Consider the following 17,392-nt stretch of genomic DNA (forward strand, 5'->3'; position numbering starts at 1 on the left):
TGTGCCAGACCAATGTCACGCCAACCCAGGTGATCGAATGCCACCCCAGAGGGCACCGGAAGGTAAGAGTTTTGCGAGCTTTCCGTCCAGCGGCCAGAGACTACTGCCCTGTCCAATGGACCAGAGTCTTGCTATTAACCCTTTCGCAACCCTTGGATTTTCCATTTTTGTATTTTCGTTTTCTGCGCCTCTTTTTCCCAGAGCCATAGCGTTTTTATTTTTTGGTCAATATGGCAGTATGAGGGCTTATTTTTTGCGGAACGAGTTGTACTTTTGAACGATACTGGTTTTACCATATCGTGTATGGGAAAAAAATTTCAAGTGCGGTGAAATTGCAAAAAAAGTGCAATACCACAGATGTTTTGTTTTATATTTTTTTTTAACCACGTTCACTGAATGCTAAAACTGACCTGCCATTCTTATTCTCCAGGTCATTACGAGTTCGTAGACCCCAAACATGTATAGGTTATTTTATATTTAAATGGTGAAAAAAAAATTCCAAAGTTTGCTTAAAAAAAAAAAAAAAAATAAAATATGCCACCATTTTCCCAAGACCCGTAGCGTCTCCATTTTTCGGGATCTGGGGCGGGATGAGGGCTTATTTTTTGCGCGCTGAGCTGCAGTTTTGTATTGATACCATTTTGGGGTAGAATCGATGTTTTGATCGCCTGTTATCGCATTTTATTGCAATTTTGCGGCAACCAAAAAAGGTAATTCTGGTGTTTAGAATTTTTTTTCTCGTTACTACTCCGTTTACCGATCGGATTAATTCTTTTTATATATTGATATATTGGGCGATTCTGAACGCGGCGATACCAAATATGCGTATGTGTTTTTTTTATTATTTTATTTTGAATGGGGCGAAAGGGGGGCGATTTAAACTTTTATATATTTTTTTTTTAAAACCATTTTTTTTTTTTTCACTTTTTGCTTGCTTCTATAGTCTCCATAGGAGAGTAGAAGCAGCACTTGCCTGATCACCTCTGCTACATAGTGGTGATCAGCAGATCACCACTACGTAGCAGAAATGCTCCTGTGCTATGACCGCCAAACACTAGGTGGCACTCATAGCGATCAGCTCATGACAACCACTGGAGTCTGCTCCAGACCCAGGGTTGTCATGACCACCCATCGGTGACCCGCGATCACGTAACGGGTCCGGAGCGGCGCTGTTAAATGCCGCTGTCAGATTGACAGCGGCATTTAACAGGTTAACAGCCATGGGTGGATCGCATTTCCACCCGCGGCTGTTGCGGGCACATGTCAGCTGTAAGAATCAGCTGACATGTGCCCGGTTTAGTGTGGGCTCAGCACAAGAGCCCTCACTGAACCGGGGGTTACAGTCTGGTGCGTACTAATACATCACAGGCTGTAAAGGGGTTAAAGATGGGCGGAAAGAGTCACGAGTGTTCAATTAACATCTAAATCCACTACCAGCATCAGAATCTGCCCACTGGAACCTAATGTACAGTGGTGTGAAAAAGTGTTTTCCCCTTTCCTGATTTCTTAAGCCCCCGTCTCACATAGCGAGATCGCTAGCGAGATCGCTGCTGTGTCACGGTTTTGGTGAAGCAACAGCGACCTCACCAGCGATGTCGCCATGTGTGACACTTTGCAACGATCAGGCCCCTGCTGTGAGGTCGCTGATCGCTGCAGAATGTCCTGGACCTTTTTTTGGTCGTTGCCCTCCCGCTGGTCAGCACACATCGCTGTGTGTGACCAGCGATCAGGCTGGTAACCATGATGAACATCGGGTTACTAGGGGCACACGCGCACCTAGTAACCCGCTGTTTATCATGGTTACCAGCCTGCTCCTGCTTCAGCCGGCTGGTAACCAGGAGCAGGACATCGTGGAAAGATTCTTTACACGATGTCGCTGCTCCCCTGATCGTTGGTGAGCCTGCCTGTTTGACAGCTCACCAGCGACCACATAGCGACGCAGCAACGATCCCTGACAGGTCGTATCGTTGTCGGGATCGCTGCAGCATCGCTAAGTGTGACGGGGCCTTTATTCTTTTGCATGGTTGTCACACTTAAATGTTTCAGATCACAAAACAAATGTAAATATTAGACATAGATAACACAAGTAACCACAAAATGCAGTTTTTAAATGAAGGAAAAAGGAAATCCAAACCTACAGGACCCTGTGTGAAAAAGTGGTTGTCCCATAAACCTAATAACTGGTTGGGTCCTTAGATGCAATAACTACAATCAAGCGTTTGCGATAACTGGAGGAATTTTGGCCACTCATCTTTGCAAAATTGTTGTAATTCAGCCACATTGAAGGGTTTCAGAGCATGAACCACCTTTTTAAGGTCATGCCACAACATCTCAAATCTGATTAAGGTCAGGACTTTGACTAGGCCACTCCAAAGTCTTTATTTTGTTTTCCTTAAGATATTCAGAGGTGGATTTGCTGGTGTGTTTTGGATCATTGTCCTGCTGCATAACCCAAGTGCACATCAGCTTGAGGTCATGAACAGATGGCAGGACATTCTTCTTCAGGACTTTTTGGTAGACAGCAGAATTCATGGTTCCATTTACTACAGCAAGTCTTACAGGTCCTGAAGCAGCAGAAAACAGGCCATGACCATTATACCACCACCACCACATTTTACTGTTGGTATGATGTTCCTTTTCTGAAATGCTGTGTTACTTCTACACCAGATGTAATGGGACATATATTCCAAAACTTTTGTCTCGTCAGTTCACAGTGTATTCTCCCAAAAGTCTTGGTGATCATCAAGATGTTTTCTGGCAAAACTGAGTCAAGCCTTTATGTTCTTTGCTCAGCAGTAGATTTCGTCAAGGAACTCTGCCATGCATGCCCTTTTTTTCCAGTCTCTTTCTTATGGTGGAGTCATGACCACTGACCTCAACGGAGGCAAGTGAACCCTGCAGTTCCTTGGATGTTGTTGTGGGGTCTTTTGTGACCTCTTGGATGAGTAGTCGCTGCGCTCTAGGGGCAATTTTGGTTGGCGGGCCACTCCTGGGAAGGCTCACCACTGTTCCATGTTTTCGCCATTTGTGGATAATGGCTTTCACTGAGGTTTGCTAGAGTCTGAAAGCTTTCAATATGGCTTTCTAACCTTTTCCAGAAGGATAGATCTCAATTACTTTGTTTCTCATTTGTTCCTGAATTTCTTTGGATCACAGCATGAGGTCTAGCTTTTGGTCTACTTCACTTTATCATGCAGGTCCTATTTAAGTGATTTCTTAATTGAGAACAGGTGTGGCAGTAATCAGGCCTGTGTTTGGCTAGGGATATTGAACTCAGCTTCCCAAAGATGTTATAAACCACAGTTAATTTGTTTTAAGGAGGGGGGGGGGGGGGGGGCAATCACTTTCACACAGGGCCATGTAGGTTTGGATTTCTTTTTCCCTTAATAATAAAGACATACATTTAAAAACTGCATTTTGTGTTTACTTGTGTTATCTTTGTCTAATATTTCAATTTGTTTTCTGATCTGAAACATTTAAGTGTGATAAACATGCAAAAGAATAAGAAATCAGGAAGGGGGCAAACACTTTTTTACACCACTGCATATGGTTGGTTTTACGTAAAGCCAGTCCCCCACTACGGATGATGATCCCCGATGCCGTCCAGGCGAGTTCCCGTTTACGAGTGGTCACATTCGGGTCCCTCTTATGTATGAATTAGAAAATGTCAAAAGGGACATTTGAGAAGCCTCAGCTGCAGAACAATCACGCCTGTGGTTGCCAGGATGTGGTAGAAGAAACGGATCACACAGAAAATATGTTGTAGTTTTTTTTTTTGATGAACCAAACCAATTACATTCAGGCCTCTGCATTTCTTTGTGAATTAGTGATACCCCGGAGGAACAGGAGTCGCCTAATGGCTCAGAAATGGGTTCAGCTCTGACCAAAGTGATCGCAGCAATTAAAGCTTTTATATAAATCTAACTGTACTCTGTGCATCTACTGGAAACTGCATCACTTCATGTGATGATGGTAAGTGATGATACGCATTAGAAGGCTTGTCCCACTAGTTTTATCCATCTCATGGCAAGTCTCAGGGGGCACATAAAATACCCTATGGTAGCTCTAGGAATATTCCATGCAAGATCGAGGACCTAAAAGCCAAAAGAGGCCCAGCACTCAGAATAGTCACCTTATCCTAGGGAACAGGTCTCATGAAATACCCCAGAAAACTGATCAACTAGTATAGGGCTGGCCATACACGGATGGCTGCTGGCCGAATGATGATTTGGTAGATAGCCACCTAACAGGCACTCCCTTACTCAGAGCTCGTTCGGCCGAGTGCTCCTGTGTTCTCTATGGGAATTTGCTGATGGACAAGTCGGCCAGTGGCTTATCTCCAGGAGAACAACGTGATCAGTAGTCCGAAATCAAACAAACATGGACAATCAACATCTCCCCCGACTATCTATCGGCTGGCATCCCCATACATATTTGACAGTCGGTCTAACCTGTCAATTTCAGCCAAGATTAGTCTAATGTTTATGGGGCCCTAAGGACTTGACAAAGGGACTTGTCCAATACTGTGATACTGACCACCCACCCTTATGGTCATCATTACAAGATAATTAGGGGTCCGATAGCAACACCCCAACCAATGTGTGGACGAAAACACCACAGCTCCGTTACACTGTTTAGTGGATGCTCCCGCCTGATGCAGACTAGCTCCTATTCATTTGACCCATAAGATGGATAGGTCATCAATATAGTGAAACAATGGAGAAGATGAAGAAAACATCTTTAAAAGGAGTTTTTGCATCATACACACCCCCCTCAGACCCTGCACAGGGCATTATACCATGTCAGATTTGCAGGATTGTTCCTTAAAGAATTAAACTTTTGGATAAAAGTTCTATTTTGTAGGTCCTTTAATGCTCTGCAGATTGGTGGTCTGTGAGTTTTAAGACCCCTACTGATTGCTCAAAAGACAGAAGTGCAAAGCTTCTGTCGGAGAGCGAGCCCCCCAGCTCGGTGCTCAGGTCAAAGGCACCAATGTAGTGGGGAATACCACGTTAAGCTAGCGGTGTGCTGTTCATTCTCATTATCAGTGAGGGATTCAGGGGTCAGTCCCTCAGACAAAGTGATGGCAGTGGTGATATGTAAGGGCTTTATAAAGTGGATAACTCTTGAAGCTGTTCCGCTACATAAGAATCAGGCAAAGACAACAAATACGGACACATTATACTGTCCACCCTGGGGGAGACATCACCAAATAACTGGGCAAAAGTTAGTGGAGAAATGGTATCGGACACTTACTTTTTTTGGGAAGAAATTAAAGAGGTTTTCCATTGATCAGTGGGGGTCCGAACACTGGTAACCGCACCGATTGGCAGGAAGAGGGAATTTTTATTGTTGATGGGGCACAGTGTTATCCAGATTACAAACCGTCTTGGGAGGTCAGATGCCCGACCACCGCTCCATTCATTCTGTATGGGGCTGCAGGAAAAAGCCGAGAGCAGCGCTTGACATACCCCATGGGGAAAGAACGGCGGTCAAGCATGAACAATGCAACTCCGTTCTAACGGGGATAGAAATTTCCCATTCCCAATCGTGGATAGGTGATCAATCTCACCAAACAATCCCTTTAAATATCTGGTTCACAAAGTTACCACTGCACAATGTGCACTAGTCTATGGTTGTGGCAAGGGTTGCAATTTTTGACACTCAAGAAGCAAGGGGGCAATATATCACGCCTAAACAAAATAAAAATAAATAATGAGTGAAGTTGGAAACAGTCAATAAGAGGAGAAAAAAAAAAAAAAAAAAAACCCTCAAAATTGATTTTGTTGCTCATTCTTCACTTCTACAGATGCTGAGTGCATCCACATAGGTGCACTGTGCGGGTGGAGCTGCCCTTAGGAATATGTGTGAAATTTGCAGTTTGTGTCGGGTTACTCAGCCCAACTGCTGAATCATTGCATAAATCACTGGGGCGTCCATAAAAAGACTGAGGTAACGGAAATCCCCCGAGGATGATCACATAGCAGCAGAAGTGTATACCATAGTACTGTGATAGAAGCTGGAGACACTTTCTACGGTGCCACTTTAGTTACACATTTAATGAGTTAAATCTGTGTAGATCTAAGCAGATACATCCCTATATATTGAGACATAGTCAAGGGGCAGCATTTATGCGGGGGCATTTATGCATACTTTATCGAAGTGCCATAATTTATCAAAGTGCCGTGGCAGTTAGATATGGCAGTTGGACAGGGCAGGAGACAGGCAAGACATGCAAAACAATTAAACAAACTTGCTTCCAGGTCATCTTTTTGGCAAACAGTATTCACCATTTGTATCTGTGCCATTTATATTCTGGCTGCTACAATCATCCACATTCACCGTTCTCCCACAAATTCGGCACACTTCATCCATATTAACCCCTCACTCCTCTCTTCTATGTACAGCTGTCATGCTCTCTTCACAATGTTATACCACACAGATCCATTCATTCCCACCATACAACACAGGAAACACTCACAAATCACTCAACCATCTGCTCACTCTCTGTATCTTCCTTCTCTTAGTCGCAAGTGATATTTCTCCTAATCCAGGACCCTCCAGTAATAACACTAACTCTTTCCCTGTTACATTCAGAAACCCTGCTAATCTCATTAATATTCCCTGCATATCTGTCTCATTCAACTGTGCCCTTTGGAATGCGCGCTCAGCATGTAATAAACTCTCTTACATCCATGACTTTTTCCTCTCTAATTCCCTCAACCTTCTGGCTCTCACTGAAACCTGGATCCAGCAGTCGGACACCACCGCCGCTGCAGCTCTCTCCTATGGTGGCCTACACTTCTCTCATACTCCGAGACCTGACAACAGATCAGGTGGAGGTGTTGGTCTGCTTCTTTCAACAAAATGTACTTTTCAGGTTATCCCCCCAGTACCCTCCCTTATCTTCCCTTCTTTTGAGGCCCACACAGTCAGACTCTACCGGCCCTTCGCCCTGCGAATGGCGGTTGTCTATCGCCCTCCAGGTCCCTCCCATCAGTTCCTGGATCACTTTGCTGCCTGGCTTCCAAATTTTCTATCCAGCGACATCCCCACGATAATCATGGGAGATTTTAACATCCCAATTGGCGATCCTCTTTCCCCATCTGCCGCTCACCTTTTATCACTAACCTCCTCCTTCAGCCTTTCACTGCTTGCTAATTCTCCTACACATGAGGACGGGAACACATTGGACCTGATCTTCTCCCGGCTTTGCTCAGTACATGACTTTACTAACTCTCCCCTTCCACTGTCTGACCATAATCTTCTTTCATTCTCTGTCAAGAACTGTGACTCTACTCAAGACCCCCCCCCCCCCACACACTTTCCACACTTCTAGAAATATACGCGCCATAGAAATTTATGAAAAAGTTGAAATCATCATTGGCCCCAATCTCCTCCCTCATGTCCCGACTCTGCATTGAAGCATTATAACGAAATAATGCTATGCACCCTGGATGAAGCCGCACCTCATACACAAAGAACAATTCGGCATAGACAGCTAAACAACCCAGGCACACGCCTCAAACACGTCTTCTCCAGCGGTGTTACAGGTGCGCTGAAAGGCTGTGGAGAAAATCTAATCTGCCCGAAGATTTCCTCCATTATAAATTTATGCTGAAAACATAACTCTGCCCTTCACCTCTCCAAACAAACCTACTTTAACAACCTCAATCTCACTTTCCAATAATCCTAAACGACTGACACGTTTCATTCTCTCCTCAATCAAACAGCACAGGCCCCGATCACCGACCTCAGCGCAGACGATCTGGCCAATTATTTCAAAGAAAAAATTGACCATATCAGTCAGGAAATTTTCTCCCAATCTCCAAACGTTTTGCATGCTCTCCCCCGCTACATTGTATCTTGCTCACTTTCTGATTTCGAACCAGTCACAGAAGATGAAGTGATCAGACTCCTTGCATCTTCTCGCCCTACCACCTGCACCAGTGACCCTATTCCCTCACATCTCCTTCAGTCCCTTGCTCCAGCTGTCACCACTCACCCAACTAAAATTTTCAACCTCTCCCTCTCATCTGGTATCTTTCCCTCTTCTTTTAAACACGCCAGCATACATCCATTACTTAAAAAAATACCCCTTGACCAGAACTGCACGGCCAACTACAGACCTGTTTCCAATCTTCCCTTTATCACTAAACTCCTGGAACGCCTGGTCCATTCCAGTCTAATCTGCTATCTCTCAGACAACTCTCTCTTGACCCTTTACAATCTGGTTTCCGCTCTTTACATTCTACTGAAACTGCCCTCACTAAAGTCTCTAATGATCTACTGACAGCTAAATCTAATGGTCACTACTCACTGCTGATTCTCCTGGATCTCTCTGCAGCATTCGACACTGTGGATCACCAGCTCCTCCTCACTATGCTCCGCACTATTGGCCTCAAGGACACGGTTCTCTCCTGGTTCTCCTCCTATCTCTCTGACCACTCCTTCTCTGTGTCTTTCGCCGGCTCCTCCTCCTCTCTTCTTCCCCTTACTGTCGGGGTTCCTCAAGGATCAGTCCTAGGCCCCCTTCTTTTCTCCTTATACACCGCTCCCATTGGACAAACAATCAGCAGATTCGGTTTTCAGTACCATCTCTATGCTGATGACACCCAATTATACACCTCTGCTCCGGACATCACCCCTGCATTACTACAAAAGACCAGTGATTGTCTTTCTGCTGTGTCTAACATTATGTCCTCCCTCTGTCTAAAACTGAATCTGTCAAAAACTGTCGTATTTCCTCCCTCCACTAACCTACCTGTGCCTGATATTGCCATTTCCGTTTGTGGCTCAACCATTACTCCCCAGCTACAAGCCCGCTGTCTTGGGGTCATTTTTGATTCAGATCTTTCCTTCACTCCTCACATCAAATCACTCGCTTGTTCATGTCATCTACACCTCAAAAACATCTCAAGAATCAGGACTTTTCTCACATTTGACTCGGCAAAAACTCTTACTGTAGCTCTTATTCATTCCCGTCTGTACTACTGCAACTCTCTACTTATCGGGCTCCCTCTTACTAAACTCTCCCCTCTCCAATCCGTCCTTAACGCAGCAGCCAGGATCATATTCCTCGCTAACCGCTACACCGATGCCTCTTCCCTGTGCCAGTCATTGCATTGGTTGCCCATCCAATATAGAGTTCAATTTAAACTTATCACGCTTACCCACAAAGCGCTCCATTCTTCAGTACCCCCCTACATCTCCTCCCTTGTCTCAGTCTACCACCCTACACGTGCCCTCCGTTCTGCCAGTGACTTAAAACTTAAATCCTCCATAACCCGAACCTCCCACTCCCGTCTCCAAGATTTCTCGCGCGCTGCGCCAATTCTTTGGAATGCATTATCCAGGACAGTTCGATTAATTCCCAATACCCACAGTTTCAAGCGGACCCTAAAAACCCATTTCTTTAGACTGAAGTATCGCCTCCACACACGATCTGTCCATCCCAGTTGTCCGTCCCAGTTTTCGCCCATATTAAAATCTTCTTCAATTTCAGGTTCATACCAACCATGCACATAATAGCCTTGGTCTGGACTGCACACATACTGGCTGGCGACCAGTCCATGTATTATTATTTATCCTATTTAGAATATCAAGGCTGCATTATACAATATATGTACATTCTACCTTTTGTGTTTCCCCCATTTCCTCATAGACTGTAAGCTTGCGAGCAGGGCCCTCACTCCTTTCGATATGAGTTATGTTTATTCTGTATTGTTGTATAAGTCCCCCCTAAAATTTGTAAAGTGCTGCGGAATATGTTGACGCTATGAAAATAAAAAAATTATTAAATTATTATTAACATACTTTTGTATTGGATATAAAAGTCTATGAAAAAAAAAAAGGCTCAATGCAATGATATTACATTTCACAATCTATTTAAGGTCATTCAACATTTTGCTGGTTATGTGCGACGTCCCCAATTGCACAAGTCCCTATTAAAGAGGTCGTCCGACTGTAAAACAATATTTTGTTGATGACGAGCTCTTCTAGGTACCCAACCACTGCCGCGTCCGAACAAGGCAAACATCGCTCAGAGCCGGCACAGACCTCCGGAGAGGACTGCGCTGAACCCGAGGGGCCAGGACTTCTTCACTCTACGTTGGGAGCTCACACCACTAGTGGTGCAGAGATTTTTGCCCCAAATAAAGTATTGTGGGTTGTTGATCTGATGCACCTTTAATGGACCCTCACCATATACTGTATCAAAGAGCTGCTAAATAAAAGGAAAACCTCCACCACGACCAGTCACAGTAACGTAAAGCTCCTCTTCCCATCATGGGGACGTGTATGGGCAGCTCCTGACATTCCTGATTTAGCCACAGGTGTCATTCAGGCGGGAAGAGACAGACGAAAAATACTCCGCTGTAATAATGACCATCTACAACATAGTAACAGCATGTATCCAGCACAAACACGCAGGGCACCCTTGGCCCATTTCCATGGCACCACCAGTGGCCGAGCTTTAGCATGCCACACGTTGTAGGAGTGCGCACATGTACAACAGATTCTTCTTTGTCGTGGACACCAAGGTTGGCATTTGGGAGATGAAGAGGTAAACCCATGCTACCAGAGATCCAAATACAGATGAGAGACCAGATGAAGTATGCGTGCAGTTTTTGTCAGTCAACGCGTTTCAAGGTATTCCTAACTAGTCATCAGGTCAAATCACAATGTTGGAATACAGCTTGCAAAGATGCGGGAATATATGGACAACACATTAAAAAAGAAAAAAAAAAAAAAAAAGCTGTAGTCCTACATTGTGGTTTGTCCTGATGAAGATGTAGGAATACCTCGAAAAGCGTTGACGAATAAAAACTGCATACATCATCTAGTCTCTCTCGTCGTATATTTGGATGTCTGATAGCACGGATTTACATCCTCCTCATCTCACAGTTTGCATCTTATCATTTTGGTGGGTCAGCAGCAGCCTTTCCCCATCAAGCTTTCAAAGGGGTTGTGACTGTCACAACCCTACCAGGTGAGAAAATTTTGTTTTTCCTCTTAAACTGCATAAAATGCTATTGCGTCATTTGTTGTTCCAGTTTATTTCATTCGCGAGGTTGGCATTTGTCAGAAGAACCATGGCTGGCACTTGAAGAGGACCGGTCACCAGGTTGCCAAAGAAATGGGCAGTTTTTAATCTTATTCCCGCTGCTCCTCCGAGTATTTTGTTGTTTTGTTTTTTTTTCTCCTTCAGAGTTTCGGACCTATGGGGTTTTTGGTTTAGCGGCAAATGTTATAGTCTTTCCAAGTGGGCGTGGCTCACAGGATCCTCTGGGGCGTGTTTTTACACTGCTCTCTTATCGAGAGGAGAGTCACACGCCACTTGTAAAGACCATAAAAATTAGCAATAAATAAAAAAGGCCCCTTATTTCCGGAACCATATAGCAGAATAAAAAAAGCAAACTCAGAAGCAACAGGAATAAGAGCAAAAACTGGCCACTTAACGAGGTCTCTAGCCATCTTGGACCGATCACTGGCCATAAATACACAACCATTTTCACACGGTATAAACACTGCTATTCTCCTGAATCTGACAATTTTCTTTTGTTCTTAGGCCTCTCTAGATATGACCCTCTCTTCCCTGTAAATAGTTAAGGTATTTTAACTAAGTGGATGTGGTCACAGCTCTTCTCTGTGGTAGTCTTCATGATATTCACACCCTCTTGGATGACAACTAGCGATAGTGTGGTCTATATCTCAGAAATAGAGGATGTACAGGGATAAAAAACACCAGATTCTGGTGATCGGTGGCATTTAGACTGAGGAAAAAAAAAAAAAAAAAAGACATTTATGGCAAAGGGGAGGTCCTCTTTATACGGGCGTTTCAGCAGTCAACTAGTTAGGTTCTGGTTTACGGTGGTAAATAAATGGAAACCACAAGGGGATTCTACCGCATGGTTCTCAGCAGGACCCCAGCACAACCGCCACGTGAGGACACCTTTATGGGGAGGCCACAGAGTACATACTCTCCTGCTCAATACAGCTCCCTGGGGGAGGGGGTGGTGCAGAAACAGCCGTGTGAACCCATGGGTAAGGGATGAATTTCTGGACATTTACAGCATATCCATGGCTATTTTCGGAACACCTATGGAAGTGAATGTATGGAGCCTTCTCTCCATATAGATGAGGGCCCTGACAACGAGACCTTCGCCACGGCTGGAGCGGAGACATGTCAGGTGACCAAAAAAAAAGTAAACTGAATGTAATTGCTACATAGGGTAACAAGTTGGAAAAAAGTTGTCAGAACTAGTTGGATTTTCTGCGGCATGCGTGTCACAAATCGGTTGATACAAGAAAGTCTGTTGCGAATTGTGACAACGTTTCCGGCAGATCTGGATTCTTGGCGGCAGCGGTCGTGTCATTTCGGATGATGCAGTCCAACCGCATTCATAAGTACAAGGACGCAATGTGACTACAGTCTGCTGGTATCCTTATGGCCGCCCATATAAGGGGTCCGCCGCGCGAGCCGCACACATGGGGGAGGGGAGGAGGCGCCAGCCGCACACATGGGGGGAGGAGGGGGGGGGGGCGCCAGCCGCACACATGGAGGGAGGAGGGGGGGGGGGGGGAGGGGGGGCGCCAGCCGCACACATGGAGGGAGGAGGGGGGGGCGCCAGCCGCACACATGGGGGGGGGGGGCGCCAGCCGCACACATGGGGGGGGAGGAGGGGGGGGCGCCAGCCGCACACATGGGGGGGGGGGAGGAGGGGGGGGCGCCAGCCGCACACATGGGGGGGGGGGAGGAGGGGGGGGGCGCCAGCCGCACACATGGAGGGAGGAGGGGGGGGGGGGGGAGGGGGGGCGCCAGCCGCACACATGGAGGGAGGAGGGGGGGGCGCCAGCCGCACACATGGGGGGGGGGGGGGGGGGAGGAGGGGGGGCGCCAGCCGCACACATGGGGGGGGGGGGGGAAGGAGGGGGGCGCCAGCCGCACACATGGGGGGAGGAGGAGGGGGGGGCGCCAGCCGCACACATGAGGGGGGGGGGGGGGGGGGGGCGCCAGCCGCACACATGGGGGGGGGGAGGGGGGGGCGCCAGCCGCACACATGGGGGGGGGGGAGGGGGGGGGGAGCGCCAGCCGCACACATGGGGGGGGAGGGGGGGCGCCAGCCGCACACATGGGGGGGGAAGGAGGGGGGGGCGCCAGCCGCACACATGAGGGGGGGGGGGAGGAGGGGGGGCGCCAGCCGCACACATGAGGGGGGGGGAGGGGGGGCGCCAGCCGCACACATGAGGGGGGGAGGAGGGGGGGGCGCCAGCCGCACACATGAGGGGGGGAGGAGGGGGGGGGGGCGCCAGCTGCACACATGGGGGGGGGGCGCCAGCCGCACACATGGGGGGGGAGGAGGGGGAGGCGCCAGCCGCACACATGGGGGGGGAGGAGGGGGAGGCGCCAGCCGCACACATGGGGGGGGAGGAGGGGGAGGCGCCAGCCGCACACATGGGGGGAGGAGGGGGAGGCGCCAGCCGCACACATGGGGGGAGGAGGGGGAGGCGCCAGCCGCACACATGGGGGGAGGAGGGGGAGGCGCCAGCCGCACACATGGGGGGAGGAGGGGGAGGAGGGGGAGGCGCCAGCCGCACACATGGGGGGAGGAGGGGGAGGCGCCAGCCGCACACATGGGGGAGGAGGGGGAGGCGCCAGCCGCACACATGGGGGAGGAGGGGGAGGCGCCAGCCGCACACATGGGGGAGGAGGGGGAGGCGCCAGCCGCACACATGGGGGAGGAGGGGGAGGCGCCAGCCGCACACATGGGGGAGGAGGGGGAGGCGCCAGCCGCACACATGGGGGAGGAGGGGGAGGCGCCAGCCGCACACATGGGGGAGGAGGGGGAGGCGCCAGCCGCACACATGAGGGAGGGGGGGGGAGGCGCCAGCCGCACACATGGGGGAGGCGCCAGCCGCACACATGGGGGAGGCGCCAGCCGCACACATGGGGGAGGCGCCAGCCGCACACATGGGGGAGGCGCCAGCCGCACACATGGGGGAGGCGCCAGCCGCACACATGGGGGAGGCGCCAGCCGCACACATGGGGGAGGCGCCAGCCGCACACATGGGGGAGGCGCCAGCCGCACACATGGGGGAGGCGCCAGCCGCACACATGGGGGAGGCGTCAGCCGCACACATGGGGGAGGCGTCAGCCGCACACATGGGGGAGGCGTCAGCCGCACACATGGGGGAGGCGTCAGCCGCACACATGGGGGAGGCGTCAGCCGCACACATGGGGGAGGCGTCAGCCGCACACATGGGGGAGGCGTCAGCCGCACACATGGGGGAGGCGCCAGCCGCACACATGGGGGAGGCGCCAGCCGCACACATGGGGGAGGCGCCAGCCGCACACATGGGGGAGGCGCCAGCCGCACACATGGGGGAGGAGGGGGAGGCGCCAGCCGCACACATGGGGGAGGAGGGGGAGGCGCCAGCCGCACACATGGGGGAGGAGGGGGAGGCGCCAGCCGCACACATGGGGGAGGAGGGGGAGGCGCCAGCCGCACACATGGGGGAGGAGGGGGAGGCGCCAGCCGCACACATGGGGGAGGAGGGGGAGGCGCCAGCCGCACACATGGGGGAGGAGGGGGAGGCGCCAGCCGCACACATGGGGGAGGAGGGGGAGGCGCCAGCCGCACACATGGGGGAGGAGGGGGAGGCGCCAGCCGCACACATGGGGGAGGAGGGGGAGGCGCCAGCCGCACACATGGGGGAGGAGGGGGAGGCGCCAGCCGCACACATGGGGGAGGAGGGGGAGGCGCCAGCCGCACACATGGGGGAGGAGGGGGAGGCGCCAGCCGCACACATGGGGGAGGAGGGGGAGGCGCCAGCCGCACACATGGGGGAGGAGGGGGAGGCGCCAGCCGCACACATGGGGGAGGAGGGGGAGGCGCCAGCCGCACACATGGGGGAGGAGGGGGAGGCGCCAGCCGCACACATGGGGGAGGAGGGGGAGGCGCCAGCCGCACACATGGGGGAGGAGGGGGAGGCGCCAGCCGCACACATAGTGGGGGGGGGGGGGAGGCGCCAGCCGCACACATAGTGGGGGGGGGGGGGGGAGGCGCCAGCCGCACACATAGTGGGGGGGGGGGGGGGAGGCGCCAGCCGCACACATAGTGGGGGGGGGGAGGCGCCAGCCGCACACATAGTGGGGGGGGGGGAGGCGCCAGCCGCACACATAGTGGGGGGGGGGAGGCGCCAGCCGCACACATAGTGGGGGGGGGGGGGGGGGGGGAGGCGCCAGCCGCACACATAGTGGGGGGGGGGAGGTGCCAGCCGCACACATAGTGGGGGGGGAGGCGCCAGCCGCACACATAGTGGGGGGGGAGGCGCCAGCCGCACACATAGTGGGGGGGGGGGAGGCGCCAGCCGCACACATAGTGGGGGGGGGGGGGAGGCGCCAGCCGCACACATAGTGGGGGGGGGGGGGAGGCGCCAGCCGCACACATAGTGGGGGGGGGGGGAGGCGCCAGCCGCACACATAGTGGGGGGGGGGGGGGGAGGCACCAGCCGCACACATAGTGGGGGGGGGGGGGGAGGCGCCAGCTGCACACATAGTGGGGGGGGGGGGGGAGGCGCCAGCCGCACACATAGTGGGGGGGGGGGGGGAGGCGCCAGCCGCACACATAGTGGGGGGGGGGGGAGGCGCCAGCCGCACACATGGTAGGCCCTGGCCGCACACATAGGGGGGCGCCATCTGCACATATAGGAGGGTGCCGTCTGCACATATAGGGTGGCCCTAGCCGCACACATAGGGGGGTACTAGCCGCACACATAGGGGGATGCCATCTGCACACAGGGGGCCGCTAGCCGCAGACATAGGGGGGTGCCATCTGCACACATAGGGGCGCACCATCGGCACACAGGGGGGCACCATCTGCACACAGAGGGCCCTAGCCGCACATATAGGGGGGGCCTGGACATACAAATAGGGGGGTGCCATGTGCACACATAGAAGGACTCTATTCATCATGCTGGTGACTGTACCGCATATAATTAGGTAAAACCCCCACGAATGCCGCCCCCCGACTACAATGCGCCTCCTCGGGTGCACAGAGCCGGCCACACCACGGCCAGCTGCAATGGGGGCGCACAGGTCTCCCCCGCAGCCCGTCACTCACTCCTCCGTATCCGGGGTACGCCATCGTCAGCTCGCGGCCGCCGTCCGTTATGTGCTGTGTGTAGAGTCGCTGCTCCGCCGCCCGCATCCAGCTCCAATCTGGGAACTGCAAGGAATGTAACACAGCGGACGTTCTGTCAAAGCTGGCCTCTGATTGGTCAACGTCCTCCCCTGGGTGTGGCTGCGCCTTCTCCCATTGGCTAACCTCCTCCCCTAAGGTGTAGGCCCGCTTCCCCCTCCCACCGCTGACGTCATTTCTCCCCGCTCTCTCCCCCATGCGCCCCTCCCTCTTCCTTCTTTGCTCTCAAGCATCTTCTCTACCAGCGTAAACTGGTCCTGGAGAGCTGCTGCACTGCTATTGGCCGGCAGGGGATCACGTGTCGTCTGTGACCGCGCGAACTCCTCGCTGAAGAGTCAGCGCCCAGTGGTGAGCGGCGCGGCGTCGTGTTACCAGCGCAGCTGTTTACGTCGGTTTCGGGGAGGGGGAAAAAAAAGGGAGAAAACATATAAATGAAGGCAGCGCAGGGTTACATTTATTTTACGTAAATATTACTTTCCGTCACTTTTTATTTGCCAGCTTGAAGCCTGAGTAAAATGCTAAAACAGTGACTGGTGTAGTGCAGCTTCCGCCACTGGTGACTTTATGTCGCTGAGGGCAACGCGACCGTCACCCAACAAATATTACTGTTTCACAAAGATCCAGTGGGAGATGGCGGAGGATGGCTCGCTTTACGTGCGGCTGTAAATTCTGTTGTGGGGTACCGCACTGTCTCTGGGGTCTCGCTTTATGTGCTGCTGTAAACTGCTAGGGTACGGTACTTTCGCCAGGGGCTTTCTTAACATGATGCTGTAAAGTCTGCTGGGTATGGCACTGTCTCCGGGGGCACGCTTTATGTGCGGCTGTAAATTCTGTACTGGGATACGGTACGGGCTCTGTGGGCTCGCTTTACGTGTGGCTGTAAAGTCTGTGCTGGGTACAGCACTGTCTCTGGGGGCTCACTTTACGTCCTGCTGTAAAGTTTGTGCTGGGTACGACACTGTCTCCAGGGGCTTGCTTTAAGTTCAGCTGTAAAGTTTGTACTAGGGTCTGGTGCTGCTGTGAAGTCTGCTGGGGTACGGCACTGTCTCCAGGGGCTTGCTTTATGTGCGGCTGCAAACTGTGCTGGGGTTTGGCATTGTCTCCGTGGCTTACTTTACGTGCGGCTGTAAATTCTGTACTGGGGTACGGTACTGCCTCCGGGGACTCGTTTTACATGCTGCTGCACAGTC

General features: G+C 51.7%; 1 protein-coding gene across 1 annotated transcript in view; it reads right to left on the minus strand.

Annotated features, from left to right (window-relative positions):
• Positions 1–16,377, minus strand: part of GCA (grancalcin) — a 39,842-nt gene extending 23,465 nt beyond the window's left edge. Inside the window, exon 1 of the mRNA XM_073647052.1 lies at positions 16,125–16,377. Coding sequence (XP_073503153.1) covers positions 16,125–16,211 — 87 coding nt within the window. The 5' untranslated portion in view covers positions 16,212–16,377. The remainder of the gene's footprint in view (positions 1–16,124) is intronic.
• Positions 16,378–17,392: the final 1,015 nt, after the last annotated feature.

This window comes from Phyllobates terribilis, unplaced genomic scaffold (assembly GCF_046119375.1).
Source record: "Phyllobates terribilis strain yellow unplaced genomic scaffold, ASM4611937v1 Scaffold_9__5_contigs__length_417890890, whole genome shotgun sequence".
NCBI classification, from domain to species: domain Eukaryota; kingdom Metazoa; phylum Chordata; class Amphibia; order Anura; family Dendrobatidae; genus Phyllobates; species Phyllobates terribilis.